We start from the raw sequence: 22,036 nt of genomic DNA, 5'->3' as shown, positions 1-22,036 counted from the left end.
AGGTGGTCAAGTATCATGGGATACCACGCCACATTGTCTCCGATCGGGATTCAAGATTCTTATCTCAGTTTTGGAAATCTTTGCAAGCAGCTTTGGGAACAAGATTGAAGCTAAGTATCAATTTTCACCCCGCAACATACGGACAAACTGAGCGGACAATTCAGACCTTAGAGGATATGTTGAGAGCTTGTGTGCTGTGGATTTCCAAGGATCATGGGAGGAATATTTAGACTTGGTCGAGTTTTCTTACAACAACAGCTATCACACGAGCATTCAGATGGAACCCTACGAGGCCTTGTATGGGCAGAAGTGTAGAAGCCCTTTATGTTGGGAAGACTTGGTTAACCCCGTGACTTTGGGACCACAGAATTTGCAAGAGACAACAGAAGAGATTAAGATAATTCAAGGAAGGATGAAAACCGCCCAAGATCGCCAAAAGTCTTATGCTGATTTGGGAAGAAAGCCAGCTAAATACCAAGAAGGAGAAAAGGTTTTGTTGAAAATCTCACCAACCAGAGGAGTAATGAGGTTTGGGAAAAAGGGGAAATTAAGCCCCAGGTTTATAGGCCCTTATGAGATCCTTGAACGTGTTGGGAAGTTGGATTATCGTTTAGCTCTACCTACCAAGTTGGATCGAGTGTATGATGTTTTCCATGTATCCCAATTGACGAAGTATGTACATGATGCCACCCACGTTCTTCAACCCGAGGTTGTGTCTTTGGATGAGACCTTATCTTATAAAGAAAGGCCCATGAAGATTTTGGGCACCAAAACAAGAGAAACTCGAAGGAAATCGGTAAAGTTGGTGAAAGTGTTGTGGTCGAATCATGAGGTCGAAGAAGCGACTTGGGAAATGGAGGATGTGATGAAGGAGCGCTACCCAGACTTGTTTATCTCAGGTACCTTAGTTTAACATAGTTTAACTGTTAAACAATCTTAGCGTTTTGGTATGTCTTAGTGTTAGTTATATAGACTTGGGTAGTCTAGTGCTTAGTCCTAGTTAAGTTAAATTTGGTGAAAAGACTTCCTTTGATAAATTCTCCTTTTGCTTATTTCACTTTTGATTCTTGTCACACAACTTGAACTTCTAATCCATTCCTAGTAATGTTGTCGTTGCTTGAATCTAAGCTTCGAGGACGAAGCTTCTTTTTAGGGGGGAAGAGTGTGACACCCGAGAATTTATTCCCGAAAGCCCAAATTGATTTTCCCAAATATTTCCTAAGGATGGATTTAATTCTCCTACTTACACTTTTGATCTTTTATGACTTTTGCCTTAAATCTAGTTAAGGGATTTATTTTGGTCAAATCCCTTAGCTCTTGAATGAAATTATTTATTTGGACTCTATTTAATATCTTATTGGACCTTGATATAAACATAAATATATATATTTCCCCTAGCGTATTTAATAAAGGTAATATGCCCACACCTTAGACTTGTAATTTGTGGCCCAAGCCTTATTCTACAACCTAATACACTCACCCTTGATGAACTTCCACCACTTAGCTAGCATCACTCTCAAACTTTTCAGCTCACTCCCACTCTACTCCACATGCCATTTCCACCATTTTTGCCCTACTAAAAGTGTTCTTTATTTTCCAACCAAGAAGACTAAGCAAGTTTCCATCTTTCATACTCACCAAGCATAGGAAGGGTAAGAGATAGATGTTTATAGTCTTTATTTATGGTTTTCCTTCTACATCATCTAAGATTTTACTCTTTGTGTTTGGGTTTAGGGTCTTGGTTGAAGATCATGTTGATGAGGACATGCTAGGGTGATTTTGAGGAAGGTTTGAAGGTTTTGCTGAGCTAAGAGGTAACCCTGTGTCCATGAAAACCTACTTTAAACTATACAATGTGTATTCTTGATGATCTTGTGTTGTATGAGCATATTCTTGTGTTTTTGCTTACGGGATGTTGGTTTGACGGACAACCTGGCGAAACTTATCCAGGTTGTCGGACCTATTTCTACTTATTGGGGGTTGGAGGTCCCAATAGGGGTGTATACACTTAAGGATTTAGGGTTGTCTCCGAGGGTCTTTGACCCCGCAAAACCACATTTATATCTTGTTGAGTCGTAGCGATGACTCCGCGAAATCTATATTGAGATGGTGGTTTACCACAATCGGGTCGTTGCGATGACCTTGTGTGCATCTCTTGTGTTACTTGCTGACTTTGAGCCCTTCACACTGATTCACCATTTGATTCGAGTCATTGAGATTGACTCTGCGATGTATACTTGTTGATTGTGTCCTTGGTGGACTTGGTATCTTGATATTGATGTTAATTGCATAACCTTGATGAGAACTATCCTTGTTGCTTGCTATGATTATTTTACCTTGATCTTATTCTTGATCCTTTATCATTATCTCGTCGATTCAGTCTATTATGTTGATCTTGTGGTCTATTGTGTACTGTTGAATATATCTCTTGTATGATTTGGCCTTGAGTCCATTCCTCGTGATTTTACTAATTAGAGTTGATTAGAGATATACTTATGTATTCTCAAGTCTCAAAACTATTTTAAGTATCAAATGTATATCTATATATCTTTACACATTGGAGTGGGGTTACTTAGCATTATTGCTAACAGTTATTTAAAATGATTTCAGGTACAGATTAGGCAGTTCAAGAGCGCGCTAGTTGGAGCCTAGTACCTAGTCCTAGCATTGTTCCATTTTAGTACTTAGACGTTTGGCCTGTGAACCTTTGAATATTGATGACTGTTAAATGTTTAGTTCTAGTTTTAGCCTGTGCATCTAGGTTGATGGCTTAGATGTGGCATAACATTCCCAACTTTGTTATTAAGCTTCCGCAATACGTTTTAATTATTACTAGTTAGACTCTTTTATCTAACTAGTACTTTCTGTGGCATTAGATGTGGCATTACAAAATCGCCCCGTGCTGTACTTTCTGTCCTCTATCCTTCTTTCCATCCTTCTTCTCTTTCTCATTTTATCTCGACCCTTCCGGTTACTCCTTCTTCAACGACCGTTCCGATCGGTCTCTCTGGTGTTGAGTGTTCCTCCTCAACCTGTGCTCCCACCATTCTGAGTGGGAAGCAAATCTTTCTTAATAATGAGGCCGTGCGACAACATTCTTGCTTACTTACCCAGGCCGAGGTCGAAGAGGTTTCTTTTTTTCTGATCGGCTGGGGTCGTTTTGATACCCGTCACTCTTCGGGTAATGTCCTCAAGCACACCAAAGGGGACTGGCTCGGGATTGCCCTTCTGATTACAACATAATTTGGTCAATTAAAATTTTCTGGCGAGTTCTTGCCGGTAATATGGCCGGAGGGATTGAAATTGAGAAAAATTGAATAGTTATAATACTAAATTGATAATTTTGAAATTCGTGAACTGCAATTAACAACACCCAATAGTCATTTGTCATATATAATAATGACCAATAAAGAAAATGGTGGTAGAGAATATTGTCCCTTGAACTAGCCAGAAAATTGATAGGACATAAATGCATAACTAAGAAATAAGAACTTAATATAGTGTAATTAAAAGTTGTTGATGAAGAATTTTGATGTTCCAACATAGTTAAAGGATACTTTCTAGCATAAATAAGTCACAATTAATGATGCCATGCCAGTTACCACAATAAAATTTAAATAATAATAATAATAATAATAATAATAAACAAAGAAAAAAACTGTAGACATGGTCATTCAATGAAAAGTTGAAAACTGACCCATTCAAAAAATAATAAATAAAACGAAAGAAGACCTACCACCAACAAACTCATTTAATGTTTAAAATTAAAAAACATCAGAGCTTCACACGTTTAACATTTGAAAGCATGCCAGAATTGATTTCAAGACTTAAGAATAGAAGAATTGTAGAAAATTAAATTGTGTGGTTGTGATCAAGCCATCCAATCCAAGACTATATATCTTAATGTGACCACCCAAACTAAAAATCATTTCACTCACCTAAATCAATCTCCATCTCCATCTCTGTTGTTAAGATTTAGCTTCATTCTGCAGCTCTCCTCCTAGCTAGCTTGTTTCTGGTATTCCAGTTTCTTGCTTAGCTTGCAACTCCATCTGCAAGCCTACAACTAAAAAATAATAGCAAATATCTTCAGCAGTCAGAGTTGGCGGTGGGATACAAAAATTGAACGGCACAGATGACTTGGTGGAGGTTGAATAGCGCAATCAACGCAGAGGACTTTGATGAACCGCCAGTCATCAGTAAAAGAGGTATATTCACCATTTCAACACCTCCATTCCCATGCACTTCCATGCTTTCAATTTTTTAAAATAAATTTTAGGTGGTTCGTTTAATGAGATTATGATGGAATGACTGTTTAATTAAAAAAAAGTATGACTTACTATTACGTCTGGAACCAGCTCGGTTGCGTGAGTGACCGTGAACTTTTGTCCTTTAAGAGAAATTGAGAATTCTCTAAAGATGCCTCTTGCAGTTAGAACATGCTCAAGTACCGCAAATTATGCTATGGACCCGTGTTCACCATGTGTATGGTGGACACGTTGTACATTCATAATTTATATACTGTAAATTCATAATTTCTAAATTATAGATTCATAAAATTTATAATGTAGATTCACAATTTCTATACTGCACATCCATAATTTATGTACTGTAGATCCATAATTTCTGTAATGTAGATTCATAATTTCTAAATTGTGTAGTTATCAACTTATGAATCTACAGTATATAAATTATGAATGTGCAGTATAGAAATTATGAATCTACATTATAAATTTTATGAATCTACAGTATAAAAATTATAAATTTACAGTATAAAATTTATAAATATACAGTGTATCCCCATGCACATGATGAACACAGACCAGGGCATAACGCTCCGCTCACGACACTCTAAACTAATTAATTTTTAAAAGATATGACATTCAGATAATTAAAATTTTTTGTAATTTGAATAACAAAGTATGCATATTGTGAACCGTGAAGATTGGTGTCAACTTCGTTTTTGACATTTTCCAAGTCTTCTTTTTTATCTTCATTTGTTTTTTTGTTCTTTTAACATGACTATCTTTCCAAACGGCATGAGGTCATTGGAATGAAAGAAACAAGACCTCAACAGTGAGGAAAGATAGAGGAAAGAGAGCAAAGATGGAAAAAGCTCGGAGAAAACGAAAGAGGGTTCCAGAGGGGGGTGGGGGTCTGGTCTGGGGGGTGATTGTGGGGGCCTAGCTAACCTTTATTGAATCTTGACCCTTCATTCACTTCCCTATTCTTATCTCTGACAATAAAAGTGGAATCTTTACTTGTCTTTCTTTAATATAATAATCTCTCTCTCTCTCTCTCTCTCTCTCTCTCTTGCTGTTGTTTATGCTTCTTTCTTTTAACTAACAGTGTCATTATAATAAAGGAAGATTTAAAGTTTAAATGTGGGAGGTCTAAGTACTAGTTTGGTCTCTGCTGTTTTCTTTCTTTCTTTCTTTCGCAATTCAATAATTGTGGCTTACATTTTTCTGTGAAAGAAGAGGAAGAAACAGGAGAAATGTGTGTGATTTCTCAAGAAGCAATCAATGAATTTGGGGCATTGATGGAGCAAGGTGAGAAATCTTTCTTTTTCATCCCTTCTTCATACCTTTCTCAAATTTTTTTTCTTTTTCCCACAAATATTTATCATTTTCTTCTCTCTACCTGACAAATCTGTTTCTTTTTGCTTGAAATTATGAACAGTGGATGAACCACTCGAGAGGACTTTCAAGGTTTGAGTTCTGATTTTTACCATAATTTCTGATCTGTGTTTCTCAGCAGTATTAAGAGTTTTTGTCTACAGCATGTGTTTTGTAATCCTTCCCCCCAGAAAAGGGAAAGTTTTCTTTTTAGTGTATTTCTTTGTTTTAATTGTTAATTGCAATAGCTACTGTTGGTAGAAAGTTTTAATTCCTCTAATTAGATTCTGAAGAATGAGGCAAAAAGAGGAATACCCATCAAGAATTTTTTATGGTCCTGGATTTACAGATTATGGATCATTAGTTCCTAAATTCTTAGGTTGTCCCCACTAAAGACATTTTTTTAAAGGTGCTAGCTAAATCTCAAGCCGGTGCTCTTAAACATTAGAATCTCTTTTGCCATAAAATAGATATATCTGCAATCTTGCTATTATTAGTGCTCTCTCTCTCCCCCCCCCCCCCCCCCGCCCCCCGCCCCCCACCCACCCCCCCTCCTCTCTCTGGAGGGTGGGATATGATGTTAAGTTATGCATTTTCACTTGGGACAAAAAGATGAAATCAGCCACCAGGCGCCCCCACACCCCGGCCCGACAGTTTGTGGAAGGGTAAATTAGACTCAACTGATCAACAGAGACCAGACTTTTGCTCAATGCGCATAAGGAGCCCCTCATTTTGAGAGGTTGTTCTCACACTACCGTTGTTGAGACTCAATCTTTGGTCTCTTGTGATAAATTTCACCTTTGTGACCAGTTGAACTACCCATACAGTTTCAAGCAGGTGGGTAGGTGGCAAGAGTTGGGCTACCTTCAAGCAATGTCTTAGGTTCAAACCTTGTTACCAACAAACATTGGGAAGCTCCCCTAAATAGGGTTGACCAACAGCTTGACTTGGACTACCCGGAGTCTAATATGACTGCTGGAGTGCCAGATATTGGGGGATCATGGTACAAACCGTGTTGCTACAGGCATTGGGAGAGTTCCCGTGCCCAATGTGACTAGGGGATCATGGTACCTCAAAAAAAAAAAAAACATTTTCTACACATTAAGGTTTTATGGTCATGCTTGTATTAAATTAATGGATAAACAAAGTTTTTTCAAAAATGAATATTGCTAAAGATCCTCATTTTGTGTTCATTTTAGTTTCTGTAAACAATCTGGAACAATTAATATTCTTATAATAGTTGCTTCAAAATAATGAATATAGTCTTGCTGGATTGGCAAAATTAATAATCTGTTGTGTGTTTGCATCTGCTCCATTTGACTTGTTAAAGTCATCTATACTTATGCATTTTTTTTTCTTTACATTTGTAGAATATTCATCAAGGACATCCACATGAAACTCTAGTGCGTTTCCTAACGGCAAGAGAAGGAAATGTTTCTAAGGCCCACAAGATGGTCAGAATTGGCTCATGATTCTCTTCTCAAAAGTTCCTTCCCGATACAGGATGAAATTATTGTCATTATGTTCTATCGCATTGATATATAATTGTGTACTGTTGCAGTTGGTGGATTGCTTAAAATGGAGGGTGCAAAATGAGATAGATGATATCTTAGCAGTGAGTATTATATGATTAATTATTAATGCAATAACTTAGTTTGATTGATGCTTGGCTTGGTTAGAATACCTTATATTCAACTATATATGATGTACATGGGCCAACCCACACTAGAAAACTGAATCCAATCAATTAGCTAATCTAACTCATAGCTTTATAAACCCATATGTTCTCTCTTATTTTATCAATGTGGGACTTTTGTGCTAATTCTGGCTAATATTAATTGCAGAAACCTATCATTCCTACTGATCGTTACAGAGATGTACGAGATTCACATCTAGTTGGACTTTCTGGTTACACAAGAGAGGTGCTTTTTATTCTGCAAAATAAAATTTTAATACATACCATCCTTAGCTCATTAGGGCGGGTCAAAAACAAATTATTTTATAATTCAAATAGGCAAAAAGTATAGTACTTTATGCATTTATTACCCTTGTAACAGTTGATTTTTGGCTGTAGCAGGGCCTTCCGGTATTTGCTTTTGGTGTGGGTCTAAGCACATTTGACAAAGCATCGGTGAGAATGGATTAGATTGAAGCTTTCTACTAACAATCATCTCGGCTTGAGTCTTGAAGTACATTTTGATTTGGTAGAACTTAGAAGAAAAGATTTTATTGAAATCCAAAATATTATTGAATGCTGAGTGATCTTTAATTTGTTTCTTTTTTACCGCTTGTAATTGTTTGAATGTGATTTCGCCTACACAATCTATCTTCTCATAATTTTATGGTCTGTTGAAATCATCTTTATTTTACAAAATTTCCTTGTAATGATCAATCATATATATTTCGTCATATCAGGATAATTACTATGTACAATCTCACATTCAGATCAATGAGTATAGGGATCGTGTGGTTCTGGTAAGCACCTCTGAAGATTTCTCTTTAATTTCTCTTTGCATCGCATATATATATATATATATATATATATATATATATATATCATATCCTGACTTGGAGTATCTTATGTAGCCTGCTGCATCGAAGAAGCATGGGAAACATATTAGCAAATGCATCAAGATTTTTGATATGACGGGCCTTAAACTTTCAGCTTTGAGCCAAATAAAGGTACATGATGAGCTCTGCTATTTGTTCAGTAATGGAATTCATTTCAGCACGAACTTGACTTTTGCTTGAATTCCCCATTTAAAAATTTCAAAACGTGAGTGTGTACTCGGTAAACCTCGCCTTACTCAAATTAGCAACTATATTTTTAATATAATATGAATTCTACAACTATTATGAATTTTAAAAATATATATATAATTAAAATTTTATCATTGAGTATTAATACTGGGCATATATTTTTGTGCCTCGCGCATATAAAATACTATTTTTTTGATTGATAAGTGTGAAATATTTTAAAATCTGCTGAAGAGTACACTGTTTTATTCTTGTGCAGTTATGCACTGTTATTTCATCAATTGATGACCTGAATTATCCAGAGAAGACAGTTACATACTACATTGTGAATGCGCCCTATATTTTTTCGGCTTGCTGGAAGGTTTGCCCACATTCCGAGTTCTTATCTCTGCTTTTCGAGCAGAATTTTAATGTGCTTAGGGTTTTGAAAATTCTCTCTGAAGTAAATGTTGTTCACATGCGAACTATCATCAGGTTGTCAGACCTCTTCTCCAGGAGAGGACGAGAAAAAAAATTCAAGTGTTATCGGGTTGTGGACAAGATGATCTGTTGAAGGTAACGTTTCTTGCTTTCCAAATTTTTTCTTCAACTTCGTTATTCATGTATTATATCACCATATTGGATTTAAACACTACGTTGGACTCATTATTGAAGAGTTTATAAATGTTAGGATCAAACGCTTAAACAGAAGTTATAGCTAGTAGCGAAGACGCGAAACTTTATTTCCTTATACCGCCACACATTTTCGAGAGGCAGGGTGCTGGACTTGGCCTTCACCCATCTCTGCCCAACAATCCCCTATAGCGACAAATTGCTGGACTTGACCGTTCACCGGCCTCTGCCTAACATAAATTAGAAAGTTATATGTTAGTGTTATGGAATATAGAATATATATTTGATATATAGAATCCCTATAGATTAGGTAGTCTTAGGGATTTAGGAAGGTAGGGTATATGGAAACTTGTTTCCTATTCGTAGTCTTCTAGTTACCTATTTATAGGGCTTTGTATTCTTTATTTTAAATGACAGTTTGAGACAATATATGACAGCACATTAGAAACTCTCTCTCTTCACTTTCGTAACAGTTAGTTTGAGTAGGGTTGTAGGTATATCTTTGTATTAGAGAGAGATTAACCCCATGGTATTTGATATTTTGGTGTAGATAATGGACTACTCGTCTCTCCCCCACTTTTGTCGTAGGCAAGGTTCGGGTTCTTCCCGATATTCCGAAGGGTCATTTGAAAATTGCTTCTCCTTGGACCATCCCTTTCACCACCAACATTACAATTACATGAAGCAGCAGTCGTTAATTCGCGAGCCTCGGGGTCCACTAAAACAGGGCTCTGTTCATGTGGATTTCCCCGAGACTGACACAGAAGGAACAGAGCTCGTCAAGACAATGGCATCCGAGTTACAAAAACTTGGAAACCAAGATGGGCTTGCCGAGTCAATGGAAGACCTGAAAATTAACAATCGCCATTGATAAAGAGTTGAGTTCTCTGTTATTGTTTCTTTTGCTGCTCGATTGGGCTCTGGTGATGTCTGTAGTTGTCCGTTATCGACTTGGATGCTCTACCTTCTAACCAACGTCTTTCTTTCGTGTAGAGAAGTAGCTTATACTAGATCTTTTTTTCCCTACAACATAGACTTATATATATATATATTATATGTGTAAGCTAACATGCAAGTTGCATCCTCGAATTTGAAACTATAAGTTTGTTTGGGTGTACTGTGAGGTGTACATAGGGATCGAGTTATATTGATGTTTAGACATGGAAGATATTGGCGAATAATGTAAAGCAGATGTGTGGCTATCTCAGGTTCTATTCTATTGTATTACACTATCAAATTTATAAAGTGGCTTGAAACTCTTTGTTCCTTTATAGAAATTGCATTCTCAAATGGGAAAAAGGGAAAGAATACTTTGTTATTTTGTTAAAATTTGCCGCCAATAGATGGATACTGGTTTCTGTTCAACAATTCTCTAACCACCAATTGATGGACTTGGCCCTTTACAAGCCTCAGCCTAACAATTCCCTCTCGGTATTACTTCCCAGTCTTAACTGCACAGTTTTTGTTCTTGATGAGACCTGGTTCTAATACCACTTGTTAGGATCAAGCGCTAGCTACTAGGAAGATGCAACTTTATTTCTAGACCGTCATCACATTTTTGAGAGACAAGATGCTGGATTTGGCCCGGACTCTGTCCGATAGTCCCCTAACCACCAATTGTTCAATCATTATTGTGTGGACCATGGTCCATACAAGCTGTGTGGACCATATTTTGTATATTGCAAAATAATGTACATTCAATACAAAAATAATGTACATTTAGTACATTAAAAATGTACATTGTATTTAGAAAATGTACATTATTTGAGTACTGAAAGTACATTATTTCAGTATATGAATAATGTACATACAGTATATTAGAAATGTACTTTTTTTTATGGTGCACACAATAATTTGCCCTGACGGTTGGACTTGGCCCTTCACCGGCCTCTACCCAACAGTACTCAAATGGGAAAAAGGAAACATTAATACTTTGTTATTTTGCTAAAAATTTCTTCTCTATTGAAATTTTGGAAGAAGATGCAATGTCTGTGTTAGTTTACAGGTTCTGCAGCAGAAAAATGCAGATAGATGTTCATTCATACAAGTAATTCTACTAATAATTTGTGCAAAATGCATGTATATATATACTGGATTAGATTTCCTATCCTGGGGATATGATTCCCTTTAATTAATTCCCTGGCCGGACTGTTGTTTAATTCATTTGAATAATCTTCTTCTCGGATCGGCCAACAGAAGAGGATTCTCCAACTTCATTCTCATTGTGTCCTTTTTGGCGCCACTTGAGGAGCTCGCACTCCAACACCAGCTTTGCTGCTTCATCCATTTCTGCTCTCTTCAGAGTTTCCTGGATTGCAGCTTGTACTTCTTCTTTCTGTTTCATACACTCTTCCAGTTTCTCGTCCAATTCCTTTTCGCTGGCGTTGAGAGTTTGCACTTGGGCCATGGCGGTTGCCACTTTTATATCCGCCTCGGATTTTAGCTCTTCGACTTTGTTGCTCAAAGATTCGTATTCTTCAGCTGATAACTTGATTCTCCCGTTCCCAGATGAGGAGTCTGAGCTTGTAGCCGCCTCGGCGGCGAACTTTTTTGATGCGCTGTGGATTCTATAGTCTGCTACTTTTTGTGCTGCTTTCGCCTCTTCGAGCTCTTTCAGTGCGATTTCCAGATTGGTTTCTGCTTCCTGAGCTACAGCCCGAGCCTTCTCGGCGTCTTGTCTGTACGTTTCGGCGCTCTTCTTCATTTCCTCGGCTCCTAGTAGCGCTCTCTCGGCCTCGGAGGATAGCTCGAGGATTTTCGGGGTTATGTCGTCGGCTTCTGGCTTTATGGCTCTTGCCAGAGTTGCCTCCAGCTCCTTCTTGCTTCTGTCTAACTCGAACTCCAATCGTTCGGCCATTGAATCTGTCTCGGCCGCCTTGCTTCTCAGTTCGCAACGAAGGGCATTCACGTTTTCGAGTTCTACCTTGAGGGAATCTACTAGGATCTTGAGGGAAACTTGCTCGGCATGGAGTTGTTCCAGCCCTTTCTTGGAATTCTCCAGCTCGGAAGATGCGTCTCGCCAGTCGGCAATGTCGGAGATTTTGACGTTGTTTAGCTGCTCGCGCAGGACGTCCATGGTGGCGTTGGTTTCCTCGAGCTTAGCTGCGAGGGTTTTGCTGAATGCCGGGTGGGATTCTTCCAATTCCCTGAGAGCTTTGAGTTTCTGGTCGGCCTCTTGCTTTGCTGCTTTGAGAGACTCGAGGTGGGCTTCTCGCTCGGAGTTGAGCTTGGCGTTTTCTTGTTGAGCCTGGAGGGGTGCGAGCTTGACTTGAGCTAAGGTTTGGCGCAGGGCGGCCACCTCCTTTGAGAACTCGCTTTCCCTCTCCCGGTTAACGGAGGTGGCGTGCTGGGAATCGCCCACCTGCTGGAATGCGGCGAGTTTGGCTTCCAAAACCGCGTCGAAATCTTGCCGCAGGTTGGCTAGCTCTTGCTTTGCGAAGTTGAGTGCCCCTGCCGAGAACTTGTACTGCTCTCTCTCGTTGTCGACTAGCTCTTTCCATGCATCGTCGCCGCCGGATTTCTGCACCATCTCCAGCTCTTCAGCCCGAACTTTGGCGAGCTCTGTGGCCTCAATGGCCGCCTGCTTCGCCTCGCAGATGGTTTCCAGCTTCCCGGTTAGCTCGTTCAGCGTCCTCTTCGCCCTTTCTAGGTCCTTATGTGCCTGGGTTTTTGTGGCTTCTGTGTTTCTTAGCTGCTCTTTCAAGCTATCAAGCTCTTTCATTATCAAGTGCAGCTGTGTTTCCTTCACCAAAACTCTCTGTCATGCCATGCCAACAATTTTGTTTTAATTTATTTAATCTTTAGCTAGCTAGCTGGTGCCACAATGTAATTCAAAACAACAACCATAGAACATGAGAACATATAAGCCATAAATGACGGTTAGCTGTTAGCTGATTGTGTTAATTAGAAGGTATATCTAGTTGATAATATTAGTTGTTGTAGAAAAGTGTTTGGTAAATTAGCTGTTAGCCGATAACTGTTTGGTATAATTTTTTTTTCTGAAAAAGCTAATTGAAAAAGTTGATTGGAGTAATTGTTTGCATTTTAACATTTTGGAGTTGCAAAAAGCTAATTAATCAAACACTTATATTGATATTTTAAGTAAATCAAACAATTAATAGTGATCAAATAAGCTAAAATTGACTTATAGGTCAATTTTTTACCAAACAAGGCCATATATTGATTGAGGATAAGAACCATAAAACATGAGAATTGTTGTATGAGTGCATAAAATCTACTATACAAATGTACACAATCTACTAAAGGGTCTCCATATCATCCAGCCTGGGGTAGATTGTGTACATCATGTAGTAGTTTGCAGATTCTCATTTAAGGCAAAATTCTCATATGAACATAAGCTAAGCCTATATATATATATATATATATATATATATATATATATATATATATATATATATATATAATTGCATGCGTACCTCATCGGGGGCTTTGGTGGTTTTCTTGACGACGGTGGGCGCAGCTTTGGGGGAGGAGTTACTGGCTTCACGAAATAAATTAACAGCAGCTTTGACAGATCGAAAAGGTGCCCGGGTGTCAATCTCCCCAACCTCAACTTGTTTCGGGGAGTTTTTGGCCCCCGGAGTGCCAACATGTCTCGGCGAGTTGGTGGCCGCCGGAGAACCAGGCACCCTCGGTGAGCTTGTTGTCCTTGGGGAAGCAGCGGCAGGGACGGCAGGGGCAGCTGGGGCAGCATTATTCTGGTTCTGTCTGGTTCTTATGCTGAATCCAAACATCTTTTAAATACTTACCTATCCTATTCTAGCCTAGCCTATCCTACCACCTGCATGGATCATTAGGATATATAGCAACAAAATGAGAAATGATACAATTAAACGCCTTTTAATTTCATATTGTGTTGGATCTAGTCAAGAATTATGACATATTAGGTATATATATACTTAACTTTTTTAAAAATGTGAAGAAAGCAAATTCATTTTCCATGCAACGTAACCAACCTGATGACCCAATTCTTCAAATATGCATGAAAAAATTAGCAATTGAATGGCCACCTTCAGCTGTCGATCCAAACATGAACAGGACCATATGCCCACAAAAGCTGTTAAACTTGAGAATATCGATTAATCTAATCCGCCATGGAAACAAAAACACAAAATTCTGGGATGGCTTTGAAATCTTACAATGTTGTATATACCCAAATTTCTTCCTAGTCCAAGTTCCCTGTTTTTCTTGTTGTTTTCTGTGTTTTTTCTTGGTTGTTTATGCTTTCTTTAAGGGGTACAGAAATGTGGGCGAAAGGAACGTAAAGAAGAGATGGCAGTTTTATATGTAAACAGGAAACTCTTTGTAAACCATTCAAATGTAAGTATAGTAATGATTGATTTTGAAAGACCAGCGTATTCTGCTCGATCTCACTCTCATACATTTTGTATGACAATCCTAATCCACAGATTCTCTTTTGTTTTATTTTGTTAAAACTAGTCTCCTATGTTGCACACAAACTCTCAATGGTACGTTAGTGTTTTCACGTTTTAGAAAATGTTTCTTCTTGCAAATTTACATAAACTTTATAAAAGTCAAGTCATTTTCTTAATTTTAAAAGATTAAATTAAAAAAATACTTTTTCCAAAAAAAATTTGTAAACAATTAATATTTAATACATATTTAAACGAAAAAATGTTTACAAATACACTCTTATTTTTTTTTATATTTTATTTTGTACTTGCCTACATGGCTACAGGCATGCTTCGTTTCTTGCGTTTTCCGTTTATCTTTTTAATTTGAGTTAATACCATTAAAAGTGAGTAAATACCCAAAATGGTCCATCGACTATAGCTAAATTCACAAATTGGTCCTTGACTTTCAATTTCAACCAATTAAGTCCTTAACTTTGTAATTTTAACACAATTTGGTCCTCTGTCTATTTGACCGTTTGTTGACTGTGATTTTTGAGGATATATATGTAATTTCATGGTCCATCGTCGGTTTTTTAAGGTTCCGGTTTCATTTCCAGACCGCACTGTTACATTTAAATCCACTGCCGAAAGCAATCTACCAAATCCGGTCGCTTTTCTTCATCCTCCCTTTGGATTCAATGTAGTTGAGTTCGAACTAGAGCGAAGAAGACGAGGTGTTTCCGAACCGGTGCAACGTCATCCTGGAGGCCTCTACATGCTCCGACGAGAGTTGAAGGTTCTTCTAGAGATCGTCGATCACGGTCAACAAACGGTCAAATAGATGGAGGACCAAATCGTGTCAAAATTGCAAAGTTAAGGACTTAATTGGTTGAAATTGAAAGTCGAGGACCAATTTGTGAATTTAGCTATAGTCGAGGGACCATTTTGGGTATTTACTCACTAAAAGTCCTCCAAGTATAGTAGTCTCTTCACGTTTAGTTCTAAACTTTTAATTTGATCACTTATGGTCCTTTGACTTTCAAATTTTAACCATCCATGCATGATCCAAGTTAACCACTCGTGGTCCTTAAACTATCAAATTTTAACCACCCATGGTCCTTTTAGGAGGATCGCGGCTGGTTAAATTTTGAAAGTTGAAGGACCATGGGTGGTTAACTTGGATCACGGATGGTAACAATTCGAAAGTCAAAGGACCATGAGTGATCAATTTGAAAGTTTAGGACTAAACATGACAAAATCACTATACTCGGAGGACCCCATACAACATTAACTCTTTTTAATTTACTCGTTTCTTATTTTCATACTACCTAATTAGGAACTAAAAACTCATGCTGCAATAGTTATATGATGGACTTGAAATCGTACATCAACATGGATTCAAGTAATATATATCCAGTATTAATTAAACAATTCTTAACTTCTCCTTTAAAAATTAATATATGTTTTTAAAAATGTAAACTTATGTTTTCTTTTTGTACGACAAATAAAATTAATGTACAAAAAAAACATCATTAAAAACTTTAATTAAATAATTTTTAAATGACAACCATATTTGTTAGGAACAACTGTATTTTAGATTTTGATGATACCAAATAAGTTACGAATTTTTAGTCCTCAATTATTTTTCATTTTTAGACTCATTAGTGTTACGAATTGTAAATCCGAAAGGTTCACTTAGATAATGAATTTTACTAACTGGAAAGTAAACATAATTCAAAAAATAACCATAGGATAGTTAAAGCTTCGAAAAGTCAACACAGTAAATTCCGAGAAGACAACTAAGAGAAGTAAAATGACAGTTTCGAGAAGTAAGTCTTCGAGAAGTCAAGTAATCTCTGTTCACCACCACCGGAATTGGTCCAGGACGAAATTGGCGATCTTCAACAACCTTGTTAAAAGTCACGCACATTAAGCACAAACTTCTTGCACATTAAGCACAATACTCGGGCACATTAAGTACAAAACTCACGCACATTAACATCACAAACTCACGCACATTAAGTACAAATCTCAGGCACATTAAGCACGAGACTCACGCAAATTAAGTATATAACTCACGCACATTAATCTACCGCACGGGAAGCCACAAATGCACCTGATCCCTTATATATATATATATATATATATATATATATATATATATATATATATATATATATGAAAATAAAAGGCTCATTCATTAAATAAAATATATATTTTTAAATAATTAGAATTAAAATGATAAAATTTATAAATATCCAAGATTACCTTACATAACCTAAGAAAGGGAAGGGAATCACATTCCCTTCAAAATCCTATGTGGAGAGAATGTTTCATTCCTTGGGAATGTTATACTCCCTAAGATAATGTAAGCTTTTGGAATGTCACATTCCCTTAGTTATGTTATATAACCTAAACCAAACGCCCCTAAATCCCTAACCTCACTCTCTGCAATCATTATTGTGTGGACCATATTTTGTCTATTGTAAAATAATGTACATTCAGTACAAAAATAATGTACATTGTATTCAAGGAATGTACATTATTTTTGTTCAGAGTGTACATTATATTGTATAATGTACATTCAATACAAAAATAATGTATATTTAGTATATTAAAAATGTACTTTTTGTTATGGTCCACATAACATTGTGTGGACCATGGTCCACACAATAATTTGCCCACTCTCTGTCTCTCCCACCGACTCTCAGGGGGTGTTTGGTTGGATGGAAAACATTTTCCTAGGAATGTAGGAAAATGTTGTTTTATGTTATTTGTTTGAATGAGAAATATTTTTCATTGGAACTTGACTTCCCCAAAGTGAAGGAAAACAAAATCTTAGCAAATGATTGATATTTTTGTTTTCCAAAAGATTTGGGAAGAAAGTATAACACAATTGGACTATTTTACCCTCATCAATGTTGCAAAAATCGCGCCTAGGCGCTAGGCGCCGCCCGACCGCGGACGATTCGGCCGGAATCGGCCTCCTCCGCGGCCTGGCGGCTAGCCGGCCCGTTCGGCCGCGTTTAATTTTTGTTTTTTTTTTTTTGTTTTTTTTTTTAGTTGTAAAGTGTTAAAAGTTCGGAAAGGCATAACTTTTGACTCGATTGTCTGTTTTGGACAAAATTTTTTTTTTCAAATCGCGTATATTTTCGAGATCTATACACCGCAAATTGCCAAAGGCGGTTTGGCCCTCTAATTTCTCAAAAAAATGCTTCTTTTGCTCTTAATTTTAATTTTTATGTATTTAAATGGTTTCAACAATATTCAAAACGATTTTACAACCACTTACGTAAATAATTTGTAAGAGAAAACTAGAGGAACCTTATGTTTTACTATTGAATTTTAAAAATTATAGTTTCATTTTTTTTTAAAAAAAATAAAAAATAAAAATAAAAATAAAAAAATCGACGCCTAGGGAGGCGCCTAACGTTTTTTGCAACCTTGACCCTCATCAAAGTTTATTAATTACACATATATATTATTGTTAAGGGCATATTAATCTTTATATTCATAATTCCTTAGGATTCCAAACCCAACCAAACAATATAATTTATATTTTCAGTAATTTCTTTTCCACTAACCAAACAATGAAATCTATTTTCCTGATAATTTGTTTTCCATTGAATTTGAATTTCATTTACCTTCAAATATTTTCTAACTGTCAGTTTCAAGCCGCCGTAAATACCTTGGCGAGGCGCCGGTCGTCTTCTCAGTTTCTCAGCCCTCGCCTCGCCACTAGTCTTCATCGAGAAATTAGAGTGAGGATGAGTCGTTGAAAATGGCCATTGCTGTTCGATCAAAGCTCCAACACAATAACCTGTCCCCGCTGTGACCGTCATATGTTCCTCTATCTGACGTTCTTAAATAGAAACGAAAGGTTCCTTTCACCATCCCATCTTAAATCTCTGTGAAATCGTGAACAAAAGAATTGTAAATTTCTCTGGAACCTTTTTAGTAGAAACAATCATTATCTACTTGGATCAATGAACTACTCTACTCCGTAATTTATTTATTTTTTGAATTTTATAAGATAATTAGTGCTGTTTTTTTTTTTTTTTTTTTTTTTTTTTTTTTTTTTTTTTTTGTGTAAATAGGCAGTATGCAGCAGGACATATTTCCACAAGGTGCATTGTGCAAATGCTACTTTGATAATTTGGGCCAGTTCATATCTGGAGATGATTGATCAGAGATTCAGTGATGTCCTGTACCGTCGATTTCTCAGACAAGGTTTTATTTTCAAATATCTTTTAATTTTTTGCACACACTAGTTTTTCCTTGATATTTGTTTGCTGAAAGTTTGAGTACTTTTGATCTTTTCAGTTCGGATAAATGAGAGAAAAAGAAGAATACCTGATGCCTGAAAAGGAAGAGAATGTGTGTCAGGTGAAAATTCAAGTGGATCTACTATAATACATATTGTTTGTACATTTGTAGAATTGTTTTTTGACTTATATAAATGATTTGCAAATATGTTGTTCAAGAAGCTAGTCCTGACTCTTGATTGCAGTATAAATGATTCTTAGTAAACACTCTCTTTATGCTTCATGTGATTTTGAAGGATACTTTTCTCAGATTGTTGGATTATATGACAGTAATTTAACAAATGAAGTTGAAGTTCTAAATTGGTGCTGAATTAAACTTATCATAAATAGCATTCAAAAAAAAAAAAAACTTATCATAAATAACTGATTTTCTGTTTCCACCTTGATATTCACCTGCATACTTAGAACCAGTTTTTTGTTTTCAAGTTGGCATCATATTATCAGAACATGTGATGCACTTTGGAAGAATGACCAGGGATCGAGTCTCACCAGCGGCAGTGTGGGAGCAACCTCTAAAAGTGAGGGGGGCGGTCTAGCCTCTGTGGTTCATGTTCAGTTGAGTTACCATAATCCTTTCAAATGCTCTGTCGCGTCGGGGTGTGGGGGGCCCTTAGGGTTGGGGTTCAGCCATTGGAAGAATGTGATGCATTCTTTATAAACTTTCATGATTTCAAGTAATTTTTTGAAAGACTCAAGGATCAAATGTTTTGGGTATGCCATCTATTACAAACTACCAGTAGTGAATGCATAGAACATAGAACTATTTACAAAGGGTATGCCCATCTATTACAAGTATAGTGAATGCATAGAACATAGAACAAAACCCCATCACATATTACTTTTGAGTGCCTACTACTGTAACTACTGTCTAGCTTCTATTGTAAATGTAAAATGTTTTGGGTATGCCCATCTAGTTCAAACTATCAGTAGTGAATGCATAGAACATAAGAACTAGAACAGTACTTTCATCTTCAACAGTTGCCAAAAGACATTCAAGGCAAATGAACAGAACATATATATTCCCAATCCAAGTGGAAAAGCTGAAAAAGCCATTACAGGTCTTAAGGTTGCAGCAAGGCCCATCCTCTCCAATAAATCCAGAGGTCCATATGCCCACGTATAGCTACAATATATAAAATAAAATATTTCATAAATATTAAAGTCTTTGTTTTAGAAGCTAGTCCAGACTCTTGATTGCAGTATAAATGATTCTTAGTAAACACTCTCCTTATGCTTCATGCGATTTTGAAGGATACTTTTCTCAGACTAAATTGTTGGATTATTTGACAGTAATTTAACAAATGGAGTTGAAGTTCTAAATTGGTGCTGAATTAAACTTATCATAAATAACTGATTTTCTGTTTCCACCTTGATATTGACCATTTAATTTTGGGGCCTAGATGGCTGCGATTAGATTGGTTAAAATAGATTATTTAAATACTGATTTAATAAGGGTATCACAGTAAATTTATACTTGAATTAATTAAGCACGGTAGTTGGTTACGAAATAATGCATGATTTTAGAAAGTGATTACAAAATAATGCATGATTTTAGGAAGAAAATTATGATAGTTTAGGATTCTCTCAACCCATATCCCACGATTATGGGTGGAAATCAGTCGTTATATCCTCGTTTCACAAATCCTCGGGTAGATGTTTGTCATTGAATTCTTCTTTCTTCTGTTGAGTTTAGGTGGCCAGATGATCGTAATGGGTGTTAAGTCTAGCCTCACTCCATATTTATAATATAAGAAAGCAACCCTCAAACGGCCCGGATTTGGCAGTTGACAAGAAGGGATGCGAAGTCTTAACCAGTTGATAAGAAGTGAGTCATGCACTACACGTGGTAATTTCAGTGAGACAATTGTCACGGATTCGTTTCTCCTAGCTATTTTTCCCTTTTAAATAGTTAAGTCAGCCTTTCGTTCGACCCTAAAAAATGTGCTAAGTAATCGGTGGGATGGCTAAGAAAAAATAAGGCAAGAATATAATATCCCAAAGCTACAAGTAAGGGAAGAATATAATATCCCAAAGCTACTTGATAGCTTTGATTACTTGAGAACTTAAAGTTTCTTTGATTGTTGAGGGTTGTTTACAAATGAGCCCAATGAGGGGTATTTATACATATTCCACATACTCAATGGATGGTGGAGATCTATTTAATCCAATGGTTATGATTTGCTCTCTAGAATCTTCCAAAAATCTCTACACAAGTAGGAGGATTCTCTAATATTCTAGAAAGTTCTAAGGATCTCTACAACTATTGGTGTTATATACATACATTTAGAATATTCTACCAACTATGTGATGATATGTACAAGTGCTAGAAAAGTCCAGAAAGATATAGCAAACCTCGGAGATGTGTAGCAAAGTTGCACGGACGTGTCACACTACTGCACAAAGTGTTTTAAAACAGTGGAGGATTGTAATTTCAGTAAAGAGAGGATTGGAAGGAGCTAAGGGGCAGAAGCAGTTGTAGAGAGATGGGCAATGGTGGCAGGATGAGAAGTAGGAGTAGAGGGGAAGGGAAGGAAAATGTTCAGTCTAGGCAGCAGCAAATTAAAGGACTAAGCAGAGTTAGTTGTGTTTTGGAGAAGCTAGTTGACAGTGGTGGAGGAGGATTTGAGCTTTAGTGGCAGGCAGGCAGGCAGCCCTCCTATTGGGGAAAGTCCCATAACATTGGTTTTTGACCAAAACTTTGTTCCCTTAATAAGAAACATTACTTGCTGAGCTCAGTGGCAAACTATATTGGGTGACAAGAATAAATGTGTATTTTTAATAGATATATTGACCCTGTTTGGTAAAAAATTGGCTTATAGGCTAATTTTGGTTTATTTGATCACTATTAATTGTTTGATTTAGTTAAAATATCAATATAAATGTTTGGTTAATTAGCTTTTTGCAACTCAAAAAGGCTAAAATTAAAAAAGCTACTCCTAGCAACTTTTTCAATTAGCTTTTTGAGAAAAGAAATTATATCAAACAGCTATCAGCAAACAGCTAATTTACCAAACACTTTTCTACAATCAGCTAATGTTATCAACTATTTATACTCTCTAATTAACACAATCAGATAACAGCAAACAGCTATCAGCTAACAGCCATTTTACCAAACAGGGCCATTGTATGTACATTAACCTTTCGTTTATTTGGGTGTGAGTGAGATTGTTGACCAAAACTTTGTTTATATCTTATGTTGTATAGATAGCCTTGGAATGTCAATTTTTTTTTCTTTCTTTTTTTTTTTTGTTATAGATGTGTACTGATGATAGATGAATTATACATTTTTTTAAGGGTAGATGAATTATATACATAGCATGATGATAGTCATAATATTTTTTAATAAAAT

General features: G+C 36.6%; 3 protein-coding genes and 1 long non-coding RNA gene across 5 annotated transcripts; 3 read left to right on the top strand and 1 right to left on the bottom strand.

The window, feature by feature from the left end:
- Positions 1-277: 277 nt before the first annotated feature.
- Positions 278-913, top strand: LOC109178836. The gene has a single exon (XM_019328390.1). The coding sequence runs from the start codon at positions 278-280 to the stop codon at positions 911-913; it is 636 nt and encodes a 211-aa protein (XP_019183935.1).
- Positions 914-3,858: 2,945 nt separating this feature from the next.
- On the top strand, positions 3,859-10,232 carry LOC109178893 (SEC14 cytosolic factor-like). Of its 2 annotated transcripts, XM_019328441.1 has the most exons (13): positions 3,859-4,208; positions 5,481-5,552; positions 5,683-5,711; positions 6,989-7,072; positions 7,180-7,233; positions 7,463-7,540; positions 7,696-7,749; positions 8,034-8,093; positions 8,205-8,300; positions 8,635-8,736; positions 8,850-8,982; positions 9,086-9,242; positions 9,461-9,507. In XM_019328441.1, exons 1-12 carry the CDS (start codon positions 4,136-4,138, stop codon positions 9,229-9,231), a joined length of 981 nt encoding a protein of 326 aa, XP_019183986.1. In that variant the 5' UTR covers positions 3,859-4,135; the 3' UTR covers positions 9,232-9,242; positions 9,461-9,507. The 2 variants fall into 2 exon arrangements, with proteins under 2 accessions (XP_019183986.1, XP_019183985.1); XM_019328440.1 differs by lacking the exons at positions 9,086-9,242; positions 9,461-9,507 and adding an exon at positions 9,538-10,232 and having other exon boundaries at positions 3,883-4,208; positions 8,850-8,930.
- A 656-nt stretch (positions 10,233-10,888) lies between these two features.
- Positions 10,889-13,832, bottom strand: LOC109178892 (WEB family protein At1g12150-like). The gene is made up of 2 exons (XM_019328439.1): positions 13,424-13,832; positions 10,889-12,744 (listed from the first exon to the last, which is right to left on the bottom strand). The coding sequence occupies exons 1-2, from the start codon at positions 13,739-13,741 to the stop codon at positions 11,143-11,145; spliced, it is 1,920 nt and encodes a 639-aa protein (XP_019183984.1). The 5' UTR covers positions 13,742-13,832; the 3' UTR covers positions 10,889-11,142.
- A 4,248-nt stretch (positions 13,833-18,080) lies between these two features.
- LOC109178895 lies at positions 18,081-18,866 on the top strand. The gene is made up of 3 exons (XR_002053788.1): positions 18,081-18,242; positions 18,460-18,592; positions 18,686-18,866. It is a non-coding gene; the product is annotated as an uncharacterized LOC109178895 (long non-coding RNA).
- Positions 18,867-22,036: the final 3,170 nt, after the last annotated feature.

Source organism: Ipomoea nil, unplaced genomic scaffold (assembly GCF_001879475.1).
Source record: "Ipomoea nil cultivar Tokyo-kokei standard unplaced genomic scaffold, Asagao_1.1 scaffold0873, whole genome shotgun sequence".
Taxonomy (NCBI): domain Eukaryota; kingdom Viridiplantae; phylum Streptophyta; class Magnoliopsida; order Solanales; family Convolvulaceae; genus Ipomoea; species Ipomoea nil.
Note: the sequence above shows the minus strand (reverse complement) of the source record. Positions and strands in the feature narration are given on the sequence as shown.

What these genes read in the sequence shown, in the direction of transcription:
- LOC109178836 (XM_019328390.1), top strand. Translation starts at nt 278, where the DNA reads ATGGAACCCTACGAGGCCTTGTATGGGCAGAAGTGTAGAAGCCCTTTA.
- LOC109178893 (XM_019328440.1), top strand. Translation starts at nt 4,136, where the DNA reads ATGACTTGGTGGAGGTTGAATAGCGCAATCAACGCAGAGGACTTTGAT. An exon ending in GCCAGTCATCAGTAAAAGAG is followed by an intron (nt 4,209 to 5,480) that starts GTATATTCACCA and finishes CTGTGAAAGAAG; the next exon opens with AGGAAGAAACAGGAGAAATG. An exon ending in TTTTTTCGGCTTGCTGGAAG is followed by an intron (nt 8,737 to 8,849) that starts GTTTGCCCACAT and finishes AACTATCATCAG; the next exon opens with GTTGTCAGACCTCTTCTCCA.
- LOC109178892 (XM_019328439.1), bottom strand. Translation starts at nt 13,741, where the DNA reads ATGTTTGGATTCAGCATAAGAACCAGACAGAACCAGAATAATGCTGCC. An exon ending in CCACCAAAGCCCCCGATGAG is followed by an intron (nt 12,745 to 13,423) that starts GTACGCATGCAA and finishes ATGGCATGACAG; the next exon opens with AGAGTTTTGGTGAAGGAAAC.